Below are 22404 nucleotides of genomic sequence, written 5' to 3' on the forward strand. Positions count from 1 at the left end.
ATGGAGATCTCCTGGATTTTTTTATTTTTTATTATGATCAAAAGGAACACTGGCCCAAAATAGTATAAAAAAATATAAATAAAAAAAAGGAAGAAATCATTTTTGTTTAAATTTAGGTGTACATTTCTTGCTACCACCATAACCTGCCACCAAAGAAGAACCCAACAAATAAAAAAAAATTCTGCTACTGATGATCCCAGGGATACCACATATGTGCTTGTAAGTTGTTGCATTTTGCATTTTTTTTTTAATCCTACCTCAAATGTACCGACACTGACACTAATTAAAAACAAAACAAAACAAAACAAAAAATTCTGTCCAAAAAATACTGACCCTGACCTTGACCCAAAAACACTAACCCTATTTTATTTAAAAAAAAAAAATTTCCTCTCTCTGCAAGGACAGAAAGTGATACAAACGCGTTTAGTTTTTTACAAATGGCTCTAGACGCAAATGCGGCTAAACGCGGCATGTAAATGCGGCTAAACGGCCGTTTTTTAGACGCCGATTTCTAGCTGTCAAGTTAAATAGTTCAGGAGAGGTTGAACAACGTCCCGTGTACATGAAGCCTAAGGTTTACATGAAGCCTTAGTTTGTCTGCATGAAACTTCAGACTGAGGCCATAGTTTGGGAAAGCAAGAGAAAAAAAAAAAAAAAGAAAAAAAAAAAAAAAAAAAAAAAAAAAGAAAGGGGGATGAAAATTCTACATTTGGAAGCAAGGAATTCACCAATCCAGCCTATATGCATATGAACCACAACCAATGGAGTATGTAAAAACACAGTATGAGAATATTTTCATTTTAAAATCCAAACTGAACAGTCTAATTTTATTATGTATGTATAAAATGTGTAGCACAATAGTCAGCAAACTGAAATGTATGTAGTATGAATATGTAAAACTTCAATGAAAAAAAAAAAAAAGTACCACTCAAGACTGTAATAACAGAGTCATCTTTTGCAGCTTCATCTAAGGCCAGACCAATTTCTTTATACATCTGTAAAAAAATAACAGAAACCATCATTAAAAACTGAACATATATGATGTATCATATATGATGAGATAGTTGTGTGGTGAAATGGTGGTCCATTTATTCTGCATGGACCATGACAAATCAGGGACATGGGTTGGGTCTTGGTGCAGTCAGCACATTTATGAAATATAAGATGGAATTTCATATGCGCTGACAAAAACTAAATCCTGAAAGTAGTGAGAACTGAGATTGGAAGATCCAGCATAACCACAATGTAATGTTTAAACTTTATACATTTTACAAGCTTTAGTCAATAAAGAACGGTAAGCATTACATGTAACGCTCACTATCTGCAGCAACCAATCTGCAGCCATCTTATAGGGAGGGGTGTATCTTTAGTAGAATCATTAATTTCTATAGATTAATACAGTTGGCACCTTGCTTCATGGGCTGTACATTAAATAAGCCCGATAAACAATGGTCCAAATGTAACAGTATCCATAAAAGTTAGGTTAGTCTTATATAAACAGATGTTTCACTGGGAATGACAGGCAGCTATAGGAGACAGCCACCATCCAGCCCCACCAGTATCTACCATTATTACCTCTTTGGCATGACGGATGGGACATTGCACATGTGTGGGGAAACTTTGTTGTGCAGGGGCTACGACTATGTAATTGCAGAGCAGCGCTTGCAAAGTCTAGTGGTCAGGAGCAAGCGTGCCTTTATGTTGTTGGCCAGTGTGCTGCCTTTACTCAGAATGTCTCCCTACACTGGTGGTCAGTGCGTTCCCTTGATTGGCAAGAATTCTCAGCATGCACCTTTATATTGGTGGTCAGTGCTCAGCAATCCCCCCCCCCCCCCCCCCATACACTGGTGCTCAGTGTGTCCCCTGACATTGTGGTCAGTGTATTGCCTGCCTTACATCTGCGAGCAGTGTGCCCCCTTACTTGGTGGCGAGTGTGCCCTGGCTTATCCCTTAAAAGAAAAAAACAAGCAGGACATCTACTAAGGGCAGACAGGGTATATTTGGTGATGCACTGTTCAAAAGCATTTTATTTGTGCTGCCCCAAACATCTTCTATAAGAAGCTGAAGCCTGCTGTCTGCTGACATCTGCTGAAAATGGTTCACAGGAGTGCAAAATAATCTGCACTCTTGTGATCCACAGAAGTACAGCCAAAACGAGCTTTGGCTGCACTTCTCCTTTAAGCCACTGTCCTTTGGAAATTGTAGGATTTAACATAGATGAACCTTCAAGGTTTGAAACCCCACACTTAATAGACTCAAAGAACCTAGCAGACAAACATCCCTATATTAAAAAGCATTATATTCAATCATGATCTATGTATGTGACCCACGTAAAGGCCCAAAGCTGCCATTGAATACGAAATACATCAGTACATATTAAAAATGCCCTGTGTGTCAAACATGTCTAAGAAATAATGTTCTGAGGGGGATGAGTGAGGGTAGGGTCATGATGCAAGACGTCGGACGGGAAGGGAGGAGCTTGAGGTGTGTCGGCCGGCCGGCGACCTGGCGGTCTCTCGTGCAGACAGGCTAGTGGATGGCGGCGGTTAAGGAGAAGAGGAGAGCCGGGCTGCGAGACCACTGATGCCAACAGACACCCCGGAGCCCGATGTGAACTGAGTCTAGTACGGGGCATTCAGCGGGACTAACGGAGCAGTGATCTCGGCCGCCCCTTGGCATCCCCTACACCCTCTCCCCCCCCCCCGGGCTCAGGCAGCGAGTCAGTGAAGCTCCCACCGGGAACGCCTCATCCTGTAGAGCCATATAGTGGAGCCAGCAGCACACAGGGACTCGATGTCCGCCCGGAGTGGAGACCTGATAGCTACACCGGAAGGCAACGGCGCTACAGTGGAGGGTCCGTGGTAAGGGCTGTTATCTGCTTCCAGCCATAAAGGTAAGAGAGGAACAAGGACTCTCCCGCAAAAGGGAAGACTCTCGGTGGAAGGTACAATACTGCTATACTGGCAATACTCGCAATATCTGTTGTAATAACGCTTTACCGGCAATAATTTTTGGTGGGAATTGTGGAGCATTAAAGTGTTAATAGAAAGGTAAAGAGGTGAAGCTGGGAGTGACAGCGAGAGTCTTTTCCTATACAACAGAGCATGAAAGCAAGACACCCATTTTAGCCTCTTACCAGGAAAACAGGTCAGAAGCAGTGCACTACAGAGGAACAAGAAGCGTGACAGTAATAAGGGGGAATAGAATTGGTGAATTACATCCTGGAATTAAGTTACCCATAAAGGTAGTAGGGGACAATGGTGCATTAAAGTGAACAGTTCTGAGAACATCAAATAAGCTAAAAACTTACGAACTTTTAAAGACACGTACTCCCCTAAGCCTTAGCGATAAAAAATTACTAGTCCCAGGTCACGGAAATCATTATGAGTAGAGCTGCGTCCAAAGCTGGGAAGGGGGGGGCACCCAAGACACCAAAAGATAACACTACAGGGAGCACAATCAAGCAATACCTGGTCCGAGGGGGGAGCCCGGGGAGCACCCATCTGGAGTCCCTAAAGCCAGCCATGGCAGATAAAAAGAAGGGTTCGAATGGGAAGGGGGAATCAGACCCCCGACCATTCTAGAGATGAGTCATCAACCGAGAATGTTCTCGAAACAACCAGACTGGAAGAACATAGGCAGGAGACACAATTTCCCTCGAAAAATGAAATTTCAGAAATGTTTAAGACACTGGAAACCTCAATTAAATCGGAGATAAGTATGTTGAGGACAGACCTAGGAAATCTACTGGCCAGAGACGAGAGAACAGAAGACATAATGGACAAACAGGAGCGGGAACTATCTGAATTAAAAGAACAAGTTAAAATTATCCAACAAAACCAAATAAAAATCTGCTATAGGTTAGAAGACCAAGAAAATAGCAATCGTAGACAAAATCTGAGAATCCGAGGGGTTCCGGAAATGAGGGGAGAAGATTTGAGGAAGACCATAGCGGCAATCTTCAGCCTCCTCCTGGAATTGGGAGGAGAAGATTTCCCAAAAATTGAGCGGGTACACCGGATAGGAAATGCTAAAAAATGATAAAAAATGAATAAAAACCAAGCGCTGATGTGGACAGATATGTGTGATATAAATAAATTGTGCTTAAAAATATATATATACCAATATAGTTAGTGCTATGAAAAAATCAGTAAATTAAAGCTGCTATCAATATAGGGTGATCAGATAACCAAACAAATAGTACTAAGTATAAAATTGATGCGCTTTAAATAAATAGTGCACAATATGCTGCTGCGACTAAGCTTAAATCCAGGAATAAAAAATGCATACATGTGAATAAAATAAATTAATAATTATGGTGCTAATACATGTGTTAAAATTGCCAAAATAAATCTTCAAATTGGTGATGTGACGGTGAGTATAAATAAAATAATAATGACACTCTGAGTACAATGTCCAGGCAGAGATAAATAGTGGGAGAAAGTAAAAAAAAAAAAAAAATTTAAACAGTTCCTTCCCTTAATCCAGATTGATTGACTCACTGGGTTAGATCGTTTGTACCAGGATATTTAGTTTTTCTTGCATCCCACTTCAGCAATTACACTGCTGGTGATTCGGCTCTCAGGATAAAGGTTTTATGCAAAGCAAACAAAAAAAATAGATCATTGTGCAGTGAACTTACTAGATAGTACATAAGCAAAACAGGGACAAGAGATACACTCACACACTCCCGGTCTATTAGAAGCAAAATAAGCAGATTGCAGTCAGCCGCTGTGGACGAGGTTTCCCATAGAGAAACAGCTGCTGTTAACCTTCAGGTGTATTGCAGCACTGAACGTCCTAAGCTCCTCCCACGCGTTACATCACTGACACGTGAGCATATTGTGCACTATTTATTTAAAGCGCATCAATTTTATACTTAGTACACCGGATAGGAAGATTTGACACGATGCGAATGGAAAGAAGTCGAGACATAATAGTAAGGTTCAGATTTTACGAGGACAAGGAAAACATATGGGTAAAATTAGGAGGAAAAACCCCCGCTTCAATTTGAGGGGGCAAGGATCCAAGTAGTGGATTTAGCTAAAGACACATTGACGAGAAGACGCCACCTTAAGCCCCTCTTGGAAGAAATGGTAAAACAAAATGTAAAATATTCATGGGGATTCCCGGCCTGCCTGCTAGGAAGTAAAGATGGTAAAACAGCCAGGCTGAGATTCCCGGGAGAATTAGAGGAATTTTGCGGGAAACTAAGCTTGCAGGTCCCCCCGCTGTCGGACTGGTCCAATGAACAGTGGGTAGATCTAGGAGCGGGGCTTGTGTAAAATGCCATGGGGGCAGGGAGGGTCCTGGGTGGGGGGGAAGTGGGGAGAGGAAGGGATAGCAGAATGAGAAGAAAATCGTAAAGATAGAAGCGCTACCAGGGGACGGCCGACCCACCCGGTCACCGTGGAAACGGGGGCGGGGGCCGGGGGGGCACACCGAGAGCTCCACCTTTGGAGGTGGAGACCAAGAGAGGGCCACGATGTATGTGACCCTCAAGGGTCTAAGGGTCCAGCAGAGACCAAATGGGGGGAAGGGGGTGGAGGGAGGAGAGGGGGGAAAGGGAGGGGAGACATCCCACCCACAACATTAAGAAAGTGTGGAATCTCTCCAAGGTCAAAGGAAAAGGGCTACATATAGGAGTGTAGAAGGATAGCAATGACCACAATAACATTTACAACGTATAACATCAGAGGCCTAAGCATGACCAATAAAAGACGAAATATTTTTAATGAGCTCAAATTATTAGGGCCTGAAGTGGTCTTTCTCCAGGAAACACATATTTCACATGAGTCTAAACTAAGATTGTTTTCAAGTGAATATCCGATTTGGTACCAAGGAGATACCATTTCAAATAGAGCTCGGGGTGTAGCCATTGGGTTCGCAAAAAGAACAAGGTTTGTGCTGGAGGACAGATTGGTAGACCCGGAAGGTAGATACCTATTTCTTAGGGGTAGACTGTATGAGGGGGAGTACACACTGGCTAATATCTACGCACCTAATAAAAATTTGATGAAATATTTTGTGAACATCTTGGGAAAATTAAGGGAGTTTAGGAAAGGACATTTGATATTCATGGGAGATCTTAACTTCTGTATGGACCCAGGATTAAACAGTACGGCCCGAGTTCAGGGGATGAACAACATACAATTGAAGGAGGTAAAGCAAAAACTATTCCTCTTTCAGTTGGTAGATATATGGAGAGTTCAACACCCAGGAAAACGGGATTACACGTTTTACTCCCCTGTGCACGGGTCCTACTCTCGGATTGACTACGGATTTGTGGAACATAGGGATATAGATGAGGTTTTGGACTCTAAGATAGGAAATGTGACTTTTTCAGACCATGCACTCCTGACTATGGAAATGACAATAGGCGGATAACCGGGCTATTCAGGACAGTGGCGCCTAAATGAGGAATTGATTTGGGAGGAGGTGGGGTATGACAGAATTAGAAAGGAATTGGAGAATTATTTCTCAGTAAATGATACAGGGGAAGTATCGGGGTCCACCTTATGGGAGGCTCATAAGGCCTACATAAGAGGGGTCCTAATAGAGATGGGGGCGACGAAGAAAAGAGAGACGAGAGAAAATCCAAACACTAATGGCGGATTTAGCTAGGGTGGAACAAGAACATAAAAAACTACTGGGCCAGCTCTCCCGGGAGATATACCAACAGGTGGTAATTAAAAGGGGAGAGTTGAAAACGGCAATGGAGCAGAAATCAAGAATAACATACAGTAGGATCGTAAGGGAAAGATACCGATGGGGTAATAAACCAAGTAAACATCTGGCGAGAATGGTACAAAAGAAGAAAGCTAGAAATTTTATAGAGAAAATCCAGACTAAAGATGGTCATATAGAATATTCATCTAGAAAGGTAGCGGATATTTTTAAGAACTATTACCAGGAGTTATATTCAGTTAGCAAACAAGACACCCAGTTAAATAATAGGAGGGAGAGAAACAATAACTATTTGAAGAAAGCTATGCTCCCTAGGATTACAGACTCGGCCAGGGAACTCTTGGAAGCGCCAATTTCTGAAGAGGAAATAAGAAAGGCACTATCAGGAGCGGCCCCCGGAAAAAGTCCTGGCCCGGATGGGTTCACACTGTTTTATTACAAAAAATTTAAAGAGATATTAGTCCCAAGGTTGTGTCACTACATGAATGGGCTGGGAGATAGCTACGAGATGAGTAAGGAAGCCTTCCATTACAATCATACTGAAGGAGGGCAAGGAGAAAATGCTATGTTCAAGCTACCGCCCTATATCTCTGCTTAACACTGATACAAAATTATATGCAAAAGTTCTGGCAAAGAGGCTAAAGGAGCTAATGAACTCCTTGGTTAACCCAGACCAGGTGGGGTTCATGCCTAAAAGAGAAGGGAGAGACAATGGGATTAAAACGCTACTCCTGTTGCAAAAGATAAAGGAGAGTGGACCCCCAAGGCTACTTCTGTCAATTGATGCCGAAAAGGCCTTTGACAGAGTAGACTGGAGGTTCATGATACAGACCCTGGAGACAATGGGATTAGGACCCAAAATGATCCAAGGAATTAAAACTCTATACCATCACCCTACTGCAGCAATAAGAGTTAATGGGTTAATGTCTCAACCTTTTGAGATGAAAAATGGCACGAGACAGGGGTGCCCCTTGTCCCCATTGCTCTTTGTTCTGACCCTGGAACTGCTCCTGGCAACAATACGTAGAGACCCCGACATAAGAGGTATTACGGTGGGAGAGGACGAACATAAAATCGCAGCATTTGCTGATGACGTGCGGTTCTATATAACGGACCCAGTGACTTCCATGCTCAAGCTAGTAAAAGCCCTGATAAAATATGGAGAGGTATCTAACTTCCAAATAAATTTAGCAAAGTCGGAAATATTAAACATCAACCTAAGCAAGGCAGAAGTAAAGAACGTGAACAAAGAGTTCAGCTTTAGGTGGACTAAGGTACTTGGGAATTAAGCTAGCAAACTCAATAGAGAAGATATATAACATAAAATTATCTTCCCCTACTTGATGAAGTTAGATCCGACAGTAAAAGATTTGCCAGTAGGCCCCTCTCATGGATAGGCCGCATCAATGTCATCAAAATGGTCCTGCTTCCTAAAATTATATATCAATTTCAGATGATTCCAGTGGCACTCCCCCTATACTACCTAAGAAAGCTAAAAAAGATAATAATGAATTTTATATGGAAAAATAGAAGACCGAGAGTTTCCTTCCAGATTTTAAAACAAAGGAAAATAAATGGTGGCCTGGCCGTGCCAGATTTCCAGAACTATTATAAGACCATAGTTCTGTCAAGATTGGTTGACTGGGCAAAGAGAGAAAATGAAAAAAGGTGGGTGAAAATAGAGAAAACTCTTAGTAAAGCACAATTGGGAAGTATCATTTGGAATCCTCCACACTTTAGAACTTTAGATAACAACACTCACGTAATTACACGAAATGTCTTTAAAATTTGGGATGGGATTTATAAGAAAGTGAATGGGAAATATAATTCACCTTTACTTGCACTGAAAGATAATCAATTTTTTGCACCGGGAACAGAAAATGTAGGAGGAAAGGAGGTATTTTGGGGGATAACACAATTAAGAGAAATAATTAAAGAAGGTAAAATGATGACACTTCAACAACTTAGACACGGGATGGTGGCACGGGGGATGGATGAGTGGCGGTACCTACAATTGAACCATTTTGTGAGCAAATTACCACATCCCATTAGGTCGGGGGAAGAATTAACAGAGATGGAAAGGTTATGTGACATAGAAGACCTGAGAATTATAATCTCCAAACTATATAAAATCTTGATGACAGAAAAATTGGAGATACCGCCATTCATTGGGAAATGGGAGAGGGAATTGGGCACAAAGAAAGATAAAAACACAATTAGTAAAATTTTGAAAATGATCTTTAACTCGGCAATAGACTCACGAACAGCAGAAATTAACTATAAATGTATATGTAGAAGCTATGCGACACCAGATATAATAAGCAAATACCAGAAAAATAGTTCGGCACTCTGCTGGCGAGGCTGCCAAGAAGTAGGAACAATGGGCCACCTTTGGTGGAATTGCCCTAAAATAAAAATTTTCTGGAAGAAGATTCTCGCTCTAATCAAGAAAATTACTGAAATAGAGGTGGTAGAAGACCATTGGGTGGTGTTGTTTCATGGTGGAGAAGGAGACATAAATAAATATAGGCGGTCACTGGTCCCTCACCTTTTAAACGCAGCAAAGAGACCGAAGAGCTGGCAGAGGAGGGAGAGCCCAGAGACATGGGAGTGGATTGATGCAGTAGAGGAATCATATAACATGGAGACCCTGGCGAATACTATAGATGAAGTAAGCAGTGGGAACTTGGATGCTTGGGAATGTTGGAAAAAATTTAAAAAATCCTGGAGTTATGCTAAAGAACTGAAAGCCTTAGATTAGAGAAGGAGAGTAGAAGAGGAAATGACCTTGGAGAGAGGGGGATAGGGGTGTGCTGGGGTAAGGAGGGTGGGAGAGGGAGGGAAGAGAAAATAAGACGAGAGGAGATATGATAAGGTTCCCGGGTCCGTTTTAATTTCTCTGGGGTGTGCTATGTAATATATAATTTTTTTTGATATGGTATTGTGCTACAATGATGAGACACTGAGAGGGAGACCAAAGAAAAATGAACTGCAAAGTTGATTTAAGCCCCTCGAAAAGGGTCGACTGAAGTGGCAAAAAAAAAAAAAAAAAAAAAAAGAAAAAGAAAAAAACAGGAGGTTACCTTGGACTCTTTAATTGCCATATATTTCAGTCTGTCGCAATGTGCTTTTATGCATCCATGTAATTCTGTATAATCACTAATAACTATGCTCTTGGGCCAATAATTTAAAGGGAAATAAATTAGGTAATGAAATATGTAACTTATCATTGTAAACGCTCTGTCCACTCATTTTTTTTTCAAAATTTAATTGCTTAACATTACTATGAAGTACCATTTTTCACTTTTAACTCAAAACCTTACAAGACAGGACTGATTGTCTTTATTGTAACAGCTGTGAAAACTACTAATATTAATTACATTAATTTTAAGGCCTTTACCTAGCTTTTTTATCATAGGTATTACCTGCAAGGTGATTGCATTTTTCTTTTCTGGTCTGTTCAGGAATATCTTTGTTATATTATCTTGAGAAAACACCTCTAAAGTCTCATATTTCTGGTCAGCACTTGATGTTGATTGTTTGGTAGGAGATTCCGTGGAGATCAAACCAGAAACAAGTTCTATGTAAGACTGTCTGGCTTTTTCCTGAAAACATACACATAAAAAAATAAAGAAAGAAAAGGAGCTTATTTCATGGCATCGTACTACAAATAACCAGAACTGCTAAGTAATGTACTTTTAGTAGTTCTCTTCTGCAGCGTTTTGAGCTTGCTATCAAAGATATCAGCACTGCTGTTCTGACAGAAAATTGACAGCTCCAATAGTTTTACAGTCTCACAAACTTCCAGGGGTACCCGCGGCCCTCCCTCCCCCAGTCCCTTTGTCATCACTGTGTTTCTGCTGCAAGTCCATTAACCACTTCAGCCCCAGAAGATTTGGCTGCTGAATGACCGGGCCATTTTGTTTTTGCGATTCGGCACTGCGTCGCTTTAACTGACAATTGCGCGGTCGTGCGATGTTGTACCCAAACAAAATTGATGTCCTTTTTTTTCTCATAAATAGAGCTTTCTTTTGGTGGTATTTGATCACCCCTGCAGTTTTTATTTTTTGCTCTATAAACAAAAAAAAAGAGTGACAATTTTGAAAAAAAACTATATTTTTTTACTTTTGCTATAATAAATATCCCCCAAAAATATATGTATTCTACATATTTTTGGTAAAAAAAAAAAAAAAAATCGCAATAAGCGTATATTGATTGGTTTGCGTCTACAAAATAGAGGATAGTTTTATGTCATTTTTATTATTATTATTTTTTCATTAGTAATGGTGGCGATCTGCAATTTTTATCGTGACTGCGACATTATGGCGGACAAATCGGACACTTTTTGACACTATTTTGGGACCATTGTCATTTATACAGCGATCAGTGCTACAAAAATGCACTGCTTACTGTATAAAATGACACTGGCAGGGAAGAGGTTAACCACTAGGGGGCGATGAAGGGGTTAAGTGTGTCCTAGGGAGTGATTCTAACTATGGGGGGGCTGGGCTACAAGTGACACAACAGTGATCACTGCTCCCGATGACGGGGAGCAGCAGATCTCTGTACTGTCACAAGGCAGAACGGGAAATGCTTTGTTTACATAGGCATGTCCCCGTTCTGCCTCTCCGTGAGACGATCGCAGACATAGAGTCTGCAGGCACGCTCACGGAGCACACGGCGGGGGCGTGTGAGTGCCGGCAAATTCAAAGGGACGTACAGGTACACCCATTTGCGCAGCTGTGCCATTCTGCCAATGTAAATGTACATGCGGCTGTCGGCAAGCGCTTAAATGTATAAGCTTGACAGTAAAAGCTAAATGCATTTTGACCAGTTGTGAAAACGGAGCATGCATTTGCCGGAAATTTCCAACTGTCAAAATGACAGCCAGCCATTGCTATGCAACTACAGCAGCTATTACTACCACTGCTGTATAAAAAACAAAAAACAAAACAAGACCTGGACCATATGACACAGTGTTTATACACATTGTTCTGATACAAGATACAAAGTAACATTGTTACATTTGTACGTATATACTCTGTTCGATTTATCTGCAGGTCAAAGCTATTAGCTTCGATCTGTATATGGCAACAGTTAAAAGACTATATAAACCCAAGAACAAAGCATTATTATATTTAACATATTGCAGGTTACTGGTCCCTAAAAGTGGTGGCTGCATTGCTTTTCTTTTTGTCAGTCCAAGAACATTTTCAGCAAGTATAAAATACACATTGAACTTGATAATTCCATTTTTTTTTTTTTTAATAATCAACGCTTTTCTCTGATATTGTTTTGCAAAAAAAGTGATTTTATCTTTTTTATGCAGGCCATAGAATTTTTTTTTTTTTTTTTTTTACAAAACTTGAATTTTTCTTTATTTAGATCAGTGTTAATTTAAAAAAGTAGGTTTCCATACATACAGAGTAGATATATTACAGTATAGCTATACATCTTATCACTGTTATCCTAGGTAACAAGGATATTATAGAATAAACAGGCCCACAGCAGAAACGCAACAATTGGTCTGGCTCACAGGGCTTTACAGATGTAAGAGCTGAAATGGGTTTACTATGTAGGGGGTTTCATGGCCGACCTTGTTAGCATTTTCAACTTGAGACAGCAATAAGTTACCACCAAATAATAGGATTTTTAAAACAGCTTACCTGTAAAATCCTTTTCTTTCGAAGGACATCACGGGACACAGAGCCACAGTAATTACTGATGGGTTATATAGGTATCACTGGTGATTGGACACTGGCACACCCTATCAGGAAGTTCAACGCCCTATATAATCCCTCCCCCTTGCAGGGATACCTCAGTTTTGTAGCCAAGCAATATAGTGTATTAGAAGAGGGGCGGGACCTCTGTGTCCCGTGATGTCCTTCGAAAGAAAAGGATTTTACAGGTAAGCTGTTTTAAAATATCCTATTTTCTTTCTCGAACATCACAGGACACAGAGCCACAGTAATTACTGATGGGATGTCCCAGAGCAATGCTACCTGAGGGGGGGGAAACCACGACCAAGTAGGGTGCAATCAGACCTGAGGACCCTGTACCGCTGCCTGCAGCACACTACGCCCAAAGGCGATATCCTCATGCCTTCTCACATCCACCTGATAGAATCTGGTGAATGTATGAACTGAAGACCAGGTTGCGGCCTTGCAGATTTGAGCCATAGAGGCCCGGTGATGCACTGCCCAAGAAGCACCAATAGCCCTTGTGGAATGTGCCCTGATCTGAAACGGAGGAATCTTCTGTTTCAAACCGTAAGCTTGAATGATCAACTGTCGAATCCATTTAGAAATGGTAGCTTTTGACGCTGCCTGTCCTCTATTGGGACCCTCTGGCAGCACAAACAAAACATCCGTCTTGCGGATCTGAGTAGTTGCCCCTAGATAGGCCTTAACTGCTCTTACTACATCCAACGAATGTAGAGATCTCTCTTCCGGAGAACAGGGATCTGGAAAAAAGGAAGGTAGAACAATGTCTTGGTTTAAATGAAAATCAGAAACCACCTTCGGTAAAAAACTAGGATGAGGGCGTAGTACCACTCTATCCTTGTGTATAATCAAATAAGGCTCCTTACAGGAAAGAGCTGCTAATTCTGATACTCTTCTAGCAGAAGAGATGGCCACCAGAAAAATTAATTTCCTTGTCAACAAGACCAAAGGAATCTGACTTATTGGTTCAAAAGGCTGTTTCTGTAACACAGCCAGGACCAAATTCAAGTCCCAGGGGTTTAGGGGCGCTTTAACCGGAGGATTAAGACGCATCACCCCCTGCATAAAGTTTCGGACCAAAGAATGCGAAGCAAGTGGCCGCTGAAATAATACTGATAAAGCAGAAACCTGGCCCTTGATGGTACTCAAGGCCAGCTTCATCTCTAATCCCATCTGTAGAAAATCAAGGATTCTACCTATGACATATTTCCTGGGATGCCAACCTCTGGATTCACACCAGGTTATATAAGCCTTCCAGACTCTATGATAAATCATCCTGGAAGCTGGCTTCCTTGCATTAATCAAGGTAGATATGACAGGACCTGAGAGCCCACGACTCTTCAGAACGTGGGTCTCAATAGCCAAACCGTCAAATTTAGCGTTTGTAAGGCAGGATGGAACACTGGACCTTGAGATAACAGGTCTGGGCGTACCGGTAGGGTCCACGGGGAACCCACCGTCATCCTTACTATTTCTGCATACCAAGTCCTTCTGGGCCAAGCGGGGGCCACCAGAAGTACCGACTTCCTTTCCTGCCTGATCCTGCGAAGGAGTCGTGGTAGTAGCAGAATAGGCGGGAATGCGTAAATCGGTGAGAACCGATGCCACGGAATCACCAACGCATCCGTCCCGCATGCAAGAGGATCTTTTGTCCTTGCCACAAATCTGTCTATCTTTTTGTTGAATCGGGATGCAAAGAGATCTACATCTGGAACCCCCCATCTTTGGCATATGGCCCAAAAGACGTCGGGATGCAGAGACCATTCTCCTGGAAGTAACTGCTGGCGACTTAGATAGTCCGCCTGCCAATTTTCTATTCCCGGGATGAAAACTGCCGATATGCATGGCACATGCATCTCTGCCCAGACTAAGATCTGGTTCACCTCTTTTTGAGCAGCTCGGCTCCGGGTGCCTCCCTGATGATTGACATAAGCCACTGCTGTGGCATCGTCGGACTCGATCCTGACCGGACAACCCTGTAGCCTGATAGTCCAGGCTTTTAGAGCTAGATGTATTGCCCGGATCTCCAGAATGTTGATGGGTAAGGTCCTCTCTGTCTTGGACCATACCCCCTGGACCGCAGCCTGTTCCAGAACTGCTCCCCAACCTGACAGATTGGCATCTGTTGTTACCACCGTCCAGGTAACCGGTAGAAAGGATTTCCCCTTCTGCAGGTTTTCGGGTATGAGCCACCAATTGAGGCTCTGACGCACCGCATGCGACAGGTGCATCGGAAAGTCTAATGCCTGAACCTTCTTGTTCCAGGTCGACAGAATACTGTGTTGCAGCATTCTTGAGTGAAACTGGGCATAGGGAACTGCTTCGAATGAAGACACCATCTTCCCTAGTAGCCTCATACAAAGGCGGACTGAGGGACCCTTCTTGGTCCTTACTGTCAGAATCAGCTCTCTCAAAGCAGTGATCTTTGCCTGGGGTAGAAATATTTTCTCCTGGCTTGTATCTATAATCAGACCTAAATACTCCAGTTTTCTTACTGGTTTTAGGAAAGACTTTTCTAAGTTGAGGATCCAACCCAGGTGTTCTAGATACCTGACCGTGGTCCTCAAGTTTCCCTTCAAAGAGGCTACCGACCGGTCTATCAAGAGCAGGTCGTCTAGGTATGCTATGACAGCTATACCCTGAGCCCTTAATCTGGCCAGAGGAGGAGCCAAGATCTTTGTGAACACTCGAGGTGCAGTGGCTATCCCGAAAGGCAGAGCCACAAACTGGAAATGGCGCCCTCCTACCTCGAAGCGCAGAAACTTCTGATGAGCAGGAAAAATGGGCACATGCAGATATGCATCTCTGATGTCTATTGATGCCAGAAATTCTCCTCCTTGCAGGGTGGGAACTACTGTTCGAATTGATTCCATGCGGAAGGATTGAATCCTTAGGAATCGGTTCAGATCCCTTAAGTCCAGAATGGGCCTGACATCCCCATTTGGCTTTTGGACCGTAAAAAGGTTGGAATAGAAGCCCAATCCCTGGTCCTTTGCGGGAACTATCATAATGACCTCCTGCGACAAAAGTCGCTCTAACGCTAGAAGGAGCGACTGCTTCTTCTCTGGGTCTCTGGGAACATTTGATCTGAGGAACCGAGGAGAGGGGAATTCCTGAAACTCCAGCTTGTACCCTAAGGTTACCGTGGAGATTACCCATCTGTCCTGGAAGTCCTCCTGCCAGAGCTCTGAGAACTGTCGCAGTCTTCCCCCCCACTCGAGTGAGCGGGGGCGCCCCCTCATGCAGAGGTCTTAGTGTTTTGCCTAGTAGGCTTCTTTCCCCAGGACTTCTTTTGTCCCTGGGGTTGACTCTTGTCTCTGGACCCCGATGGAGGCGGCCGTCGAGACTGCCTGGAGGCTGAAGCCCCCGGCGCTGGGGAAAGAGTCCGTTTGAAAGAGGGACGCTTACTCTTCTTCTTGACAGGTAAGAGAGTGCTTTTCCCACAAGAGATTCTCTTGATATAGTTATCCAAGTCCTCTCCAAACAACCTTGCACCACGAAATGGAAACCCAGCCAGTAGCTTCTTACATGGTGCTTCGGCTGACCAATTTTTCAACCATAGGATTCTACGTATATGCACCAACCCCAGTGAAAGACGGGAGGTTTGCACGATAGAATCTCTAATGGCGTCAACCACAAAGCATAAGGCCGCTGGAAGGTTAGCAAACCCCTGGGCCTGCTGTTCAGGTAATACTTTGATGACCTGCTTAACATGGTCTCTTAAGTATTGACAGACTCCAATCGCTGCTACTGCAGGTTGGGCCACTGATCCTGCTAAGGAGAAAACATCCTTCAATAGGGATTCCATCCTTTTATCTACAGCAGGGGTGTCCAAACTACGGCCCTCCAGCTGTTGCGGAACTACACTTCCCATGAGGCATTGTAAAACTCTGACATTCACAGACATGACTAGGCATGATGGGAGTTGTAGTTCCTTAACAACTGGAGGGCCATAGTTTGGACACCACTGATCTACAGGATCCCTGAGCATCTGAGCATTGTCTACAGGACAAGTCAGGCTATTATTTACGGAGAAAATGGCGGCATCAATAGCCGGTATTCCCCACATTTTAATAAACTTTTCTTCCATCGGATAAAGTGTTGAAAACTTTCTCGGCGGAAAAAAACGTTTGTCTGGGTGATCCCACTCAGAATAAATAAGCTTTTCAAGTAAAGTATGAACAGGAAAAGCATGTGCTGCTTGGAAAGGTTTCAGTGACCCCAAAGCAGAAGAGGATTCTTTAGCAGTTTCAGGTATGGGCAACTTAAATGTGGAGCGGACCAATCCAGTGAGGATCTGCACTAAGACTTTCTCCTCTTGGGAAGTCGCAGAGGGTCCCTCTCCACCTGAATCCTCCGAAGAGGAATCATCCATCCCATCCCGATCCTCTGAAAGGGATTCATCTCCTTTATCCCAGAGCTCCTCTGTCTGAGGGTCTTGGGGAACAGAGGAAAGCCTAGTGCGTTTTCTTCCACTGAGTGAAGACGCAATCACGGCCATTAATCTTTCCTCTAGACCATTAATGGTTGAGGAAAAAACCTCTTGTGTAATATATACAGGGGCTGAAGTGCCAGAAGCAGGTGTAGCCCCTGACCCCGATGGCTCTCCCTGGCCCATCTTTAGGGGGGGAGGATGCTGCCGACAGGGGGCCCTCAGAACCTGAACGAGATCCCCTAGTGTCTCTGGTTCCTGGGGTGCTTGAACCTCTTCTACCCATAGTGCAAAGCAACAAGGTGTGAGGTATACAAATGAACACTGCCCGCTGAGCGATGTAGTCTGGCTAAAAGCCTTGCTACCCAATGCTCAGTCTGGTGTTACTTCAGTAAATGCTGCCTAGGAGAATGCCTGTGTCCCACCTTTCATGCGACCGTCAGCTCTGTGTCTCTCAGAAGGCTGAGTGCACCTGTACAGAGTGCCTTTAATAGCCTGCAGCTGGCCTGAGTGGGAGTCTAAGCACTCTGTGCTGACATCCCGCCCCCTCCTCTACCGCCCCCCCCCCTTGAGTTTTGAAAAAAACTAGCGCTTCCCGCGCTGCCGACTCTCCTGTCATGCTTCCGGAGAAAGGCTGGGGATGGGGGGGGGGGAGGGAGGGAGGGAGGCTGGTAACAAGATCTGCCTGAACGGTTATCTTGAGAGATGGTGGCCATTAGGCCGCAGAGCCCGGGTGGTATAACCACTTTCTAGACCCCTGTGGCCCCTCTCTAGCCTGGGGGGGAACATTCAAACATGAGAAATCCCCCTTTCCACCTTACCTGCTTGCAGCCTGCTTGAGACGCTGGGACATAAACAGCGATTACAACACCTGAGACAGAGTCAGCATGTGTAGGTTTGTGCTCTTGGCAGCCCCCGGTGGTCACAATAGGCATAGCATGCATTTACCTTAAAGGAGAAAAGCCACTAGAACTCAAAAATTCTGTGAAATCTCCTCTTACCTTATCCAGCCGCAGGGTGCTGTTTACACAGACCCAATCTTCACCTCTCACGGTGGGCTCCGTTTGAAAAAAAACCGTCAGAGACTGGGGCCCCCCATCAGTAGGGGGATCCAACAGTTCTGGGACCGTAAAGCACCTCGCCAGAAATTAGGAAGTTTAAAGCCATTTTCTGATCTGCGTGGTCCAGCTCTCTAAAAAGAGAAGCATTACGGGTAAAACCTCGTTTCTTTGGACACGAGGCCCGGGTACCATTCAATTCGGCCATGAAAAGACACTTTGAATGGATCCGGTTCGCCTGGCTTGCCCCAGTATAGGATCTTAGGATATTCCCTTTGGAGCTCAGCACAGGACATCTTTACACGTCCATCACCTAAGACACTGGCGTAAAAACTGAGGTATCCCTGCAAGGGGGAGGGATTATATAGGGGGTTGAACTTCCTGATAGGGTGTGCCAGTGTCCAATCACCAGTGATACCTATATAACCCATCAGTAATTACTGTGGCTCTGTGTCCCGTGATGTTCGAGAAAGAAAAACAGGAAGCAGGAGAATCATCCATATCAGGACAGAGAAAGTAATACAGATTTGGCAGATGTTGGGCTTTACATGATAGGCATGCTAGTAAATCGGAGCAAAGACCCTTGTGCACACCCAATAAAGATGAGAAAGACAGGAAGGGCCACCTGAGTATAGTATATAGTATGAGTATATTAGTGTAAACAATTTAATTGTCAAGATACAAAACACTCACAAGATACAGGTTTAAAAAATGCTCATCTGTAGTGGGGTGTCACTCAAGTCTCTAACATCCTCGCACTGTATCCACGGGCTGTGGGGGAAGTGGGGAGACAGCACAGTATTGGCTACGCGCTCAAAGTATCAGCTCTTTCTACAGGCAGTCCCAGAGTTACAAACGACCTCAATGCCGGCCGCTTGTGCTCCACGCTGGTCCTGGATACCTCAGAGCAACTATCTTGCAGCGTTGGACACACCGCAGGACTACATGTACTGGATGACCAGAAGAGCCCCAGATAACATGTACCGCATGCCCAGAAGCTCCCGGAACATCCCACATCCCTGCACAGGCAGAAGTTACACTTAAAAATGCAGTGTTCTGACTTACACACATATTCCACTTATGAACAAACCTAGAGTCCTTATTGTGTTCGTTACTCAGGGACTGCCTGTACTGGCCTGAGGGGAAATGCCTATACCAATCTATTTAAATAGCTGGCTGTGGGACTACAGAGGCCAGCGCCTTTATGGCAAGCATAGATTTACATCAAAACTGAAAGAAAACTAACAGGATCAGAAGTAAAAGACCAAAAGGACCTGGTAACAAATAAATTACCATAAAATGAGGACAAAGCTACACATCTCATGGGGATTGTAGTAGGAAGCAATAAAGGCCATACTCAATGGCAGATGGTGGCTAATCTTACCGCAGAAGGATATATACAGTACATATAAAAAAAAAAAAAAAAACAATAATATATATTTTTTTATATTTATAGATTCCTCTGCTGAAAAATCAGCCATCATCTGCCATTGTATATGGCCTTTATTGCTTCCTACTACAGTTCTCATGAGACGTGTAGCTTCGTCCCCATTTTATGGTAATTTGTTACCAAGTGCCTTTGGTCTTTTACTTCTCATTCTGTTAGTTTTTTCAGTTTTGGTGTAAATCTGACCTTGCCATAGAGGTGCTGGCCAGCTCCTCTATTTAAATAGATTAGTATAGGCATTTCCCCTCAGGCCAATAGAAGGCGCTGATACTCCGAGCACGTAGCCAATCCTGAGCAGTGTTCCCGGCTGTCTACCCACTTCCAGTGACGTCAGTTCCATACGTTCCATGCTGATTTTGTTGGACTTCCTGGTGGCCACAGGACAGACTACAAGCCACCCTTCAACTCTACAGCCCGTGGATACAGTGCGAGGACGTTAGGAGAGACCTGAGTGACACCCCACTAAAGATGAGAATTTGGTTTACACTAATGCCCAGTACACACAATCGGACATTGTTCAGACATTTCGACAAAAAAAATCTATGGAATTTTTCCGACGGATGTTGGCTCAAACTTGTGTTGCATACACACGGTCACACAAATCTTGTCGGAAATTCCGAACGTCAAGAAAGCGGTTTTGTACAATACTTACGTTGAGCCGAGAAAAATTAAGTTCAATAGCCAGTGCGGCTCTTCTGCTTGATTCTGAGCATGCGTGGCACTTTGTGCGTTGGAATTGTGTACACACAATCGGAATTTACGCGAACTGATTTTGTTGTCAGAAAATTTGAGAACCAGATCTCAAATTTTGTGCGATGGAAATTCCGATGGAAACTGTCCGCTGGAGCCTACACACGGTCGGAATTTCCAACAAGCAGCTCCGATTGCATATTTTACGTTGGAAAGTCTGACCGTGTGTACGCAGCATTATACTACACTCAGGTGGCGCTTCCAGTCTTTCCCGGCTTTGCTTCATTCCGCAGAGCTGGCTTTCTCTGAGCATATCTGCCACCATTAATTTATTATATGGACTCCAAGGTCAAGTTTTAGTAGTACTGCTTATGGACTACAATATTGTCTGTTTTGAATGTGCCTTATTACTATTATTTTACACGTATACATGGTCTTTATTGGGTGTGATAAATACAGTAACTGCTGGTGCAAAAACAATATATACAGAGCATTATAGTATATATAGTCTGCAATGGAACATTGCCTTCATTACTGCAAGCACAGAGGGAAACCGTGAGCTAACTGGGGAAAAAAAAAACAAAGCCATTTGTTGCAATAGTTTGTTAGCTGAGAATCTTAGATCTTAACATATGGTCACATACAGTGTTTTTGCAGCAAGATATACCTTTTCTTCTGCCCCGTGACACCATCTTACAGCAGCGGCAGCCTGGATGGGGAATTTGCAGGGCGTGTCTAAAGTAATACATATTCTATTAGCCTTCTGCCTACAGAGCAGGCTTTTGTTGTAAATAGTATACAAGCCAGCACAGCGACAGCACTGGCTTACCAATAACTTTTGCCTGTTCTTGCCTACATTGATATAAAGGTCAAGGTTGTGCTGTGAAGGGTGAGCAGCAGGGATCTCCTCTATAATTATCAGGACACACACCGACATGTTGTAATTTTATTTCTCATTAGCCTGCTCTTTCCTGCCCTAAATCGAAGTGAAGGAGGAACCTAAAAAAATAACAGAGGAGCAGTGATCCCCTTTTATGTGAATGCTGGTACACACATTGGTATATTGTCTCTTTATTTTCACATCAGCCTGCTCTTGACTGCACCAATACTAAAATGAAGAAAGTGAAAATAAATAGAGATGTCAATGTGCATCCCAGCTATGACAGAGGAGATTGTTCAGAGCGGTTTAGATCAAATCTTATACTTTAATAAGCAGAACCTATTTTTATTAAAAAATGTCCACAGTTCAGAAACCACACATGAGGGGACTAGTCACTGTGTAGAACATATAACCATTTGCAAAAACGTATTCTTCCCATTTGACCCCCAATGCACGAATCGTTCTTCCAATTTGACCACCAATGCAAGAATCGCTCTTCCCATTTGACCCCCAATGCAAGAATCATTCTTTTCACTGATCCCTAATGCAAGAATAATTGTTTCCACGTCACCCCAATGTAACCAGCATTCATACCACTGTCCCTCCCGATGTAAGGAGCATTATTCCCACTGACCATCAGAGGTAAGGGGGCCCTTTATTCAAGCTACGGGAACCCTTCTTCCACTAACTACCTAACAAAGCACTTTAGTGACCATAAATTTAAAGGGGCACTTTTCCATTAATGTAAGCATGCACTTCTTTACTATCAATATGTAGGAACACTACAATTTTCACTGTCTGCATTTCTTTCCTATACATTAGGTTTAATGTTATTAATAATTTATTTTCTTACTACAAATAATGTTGTCTTATAGAGCAGCCCTGAATACCAAATATCACAAGTATGCCATCTTCCTTAGACTGGCCATACATGGGTCGAATTTCGAAAAAGAATTTTCTTTTGAAAATCAGAAAATTTGTGAGTTTTGTAATCCGATGGTGCCACCATTGATTACGAAATTCAGCCAACCAAGCCCTCAATTTCACCTCATGTTGCTACAGAAAATAATTTTCGTGACTGGGAATCTCCCTTTCTTTCTGGGAATTTTCTTTTCTTGCACACGCGCATTTCTTTTTCGATTACATTTTTCGCACGATTCTCCCATCATTGATTAGAAAATTGTTCGATTTTCAAAAAATTTCCAACATGTCCGATTACTCAAATTTGATTGCCACACGAAAAAATTAGTGCAGCCCACTAATGGTGCGAAATACGAACTAAAATTCTTAGATAAGATTTCCGAAAGAAAATTCTTTCAAAATTCGACCCATGTATGTCCTGCCTTATTCTTTCATTTATTCTTACTCTGCAACTTATTGTTCATGCTAATGTACTGTGAGCTAATGTACTGTGCAGCACGCTCCGACTCACAGCAGGAGTCCGGTGCGTCTCTATTCAGCGTTTCAGATCCAATTTCAGCCCAAAT

At 43.1% G+C, this 22404-nt stretch overlaps 1 protein-coding gene across 4 annotated transcripts in view; it reads right to left on the bottom strand.

The window, feature by feature from the left end:
• ECI2 (enoyl-CoA delta isomerase 2) overlaps positions 1-22404 on the bottom strand; it is a 116704-nt gene that overhangs the window by 38031 nt on the left and 56269 nt on the right. For 3 of the 4 annotated variants that reach the window (XM_073630988.1, XM_073630990.1, XM_073630989.1), the window contains 2 exons: positions 10113-10292; positions 926-995 (listed from right to left, as the gene is read on the bottom strand). In XM_073630988.1, coding sequence (XP_073487089.1) covers positions 926-995; positions 10113-10292 — 250 coding nt within the window. Of the gene's footprint in view, positions 1-925; positions 996-10112; positions 10293-20704; positions 20773-22404 lie in introns of all 4 variants that reach the window. The other variant, XM_073630991.1, reaches the window with a different exon arrangement.

This window comes from Aquarana catesbeiana, linkage group LG05, assembly GCF_042186555.1.
Source record: "Aquarana catesbeiana isolate 2022-GZ linkage group LG05, ASM4218655v1, whole genome shotgun sequence".
Lineage (NCBI taxonomy): Eukaryota > Metazoa > Chordata > Amphibia > Anura > Ranidae > Aquarana > Aquarana catesbeiana.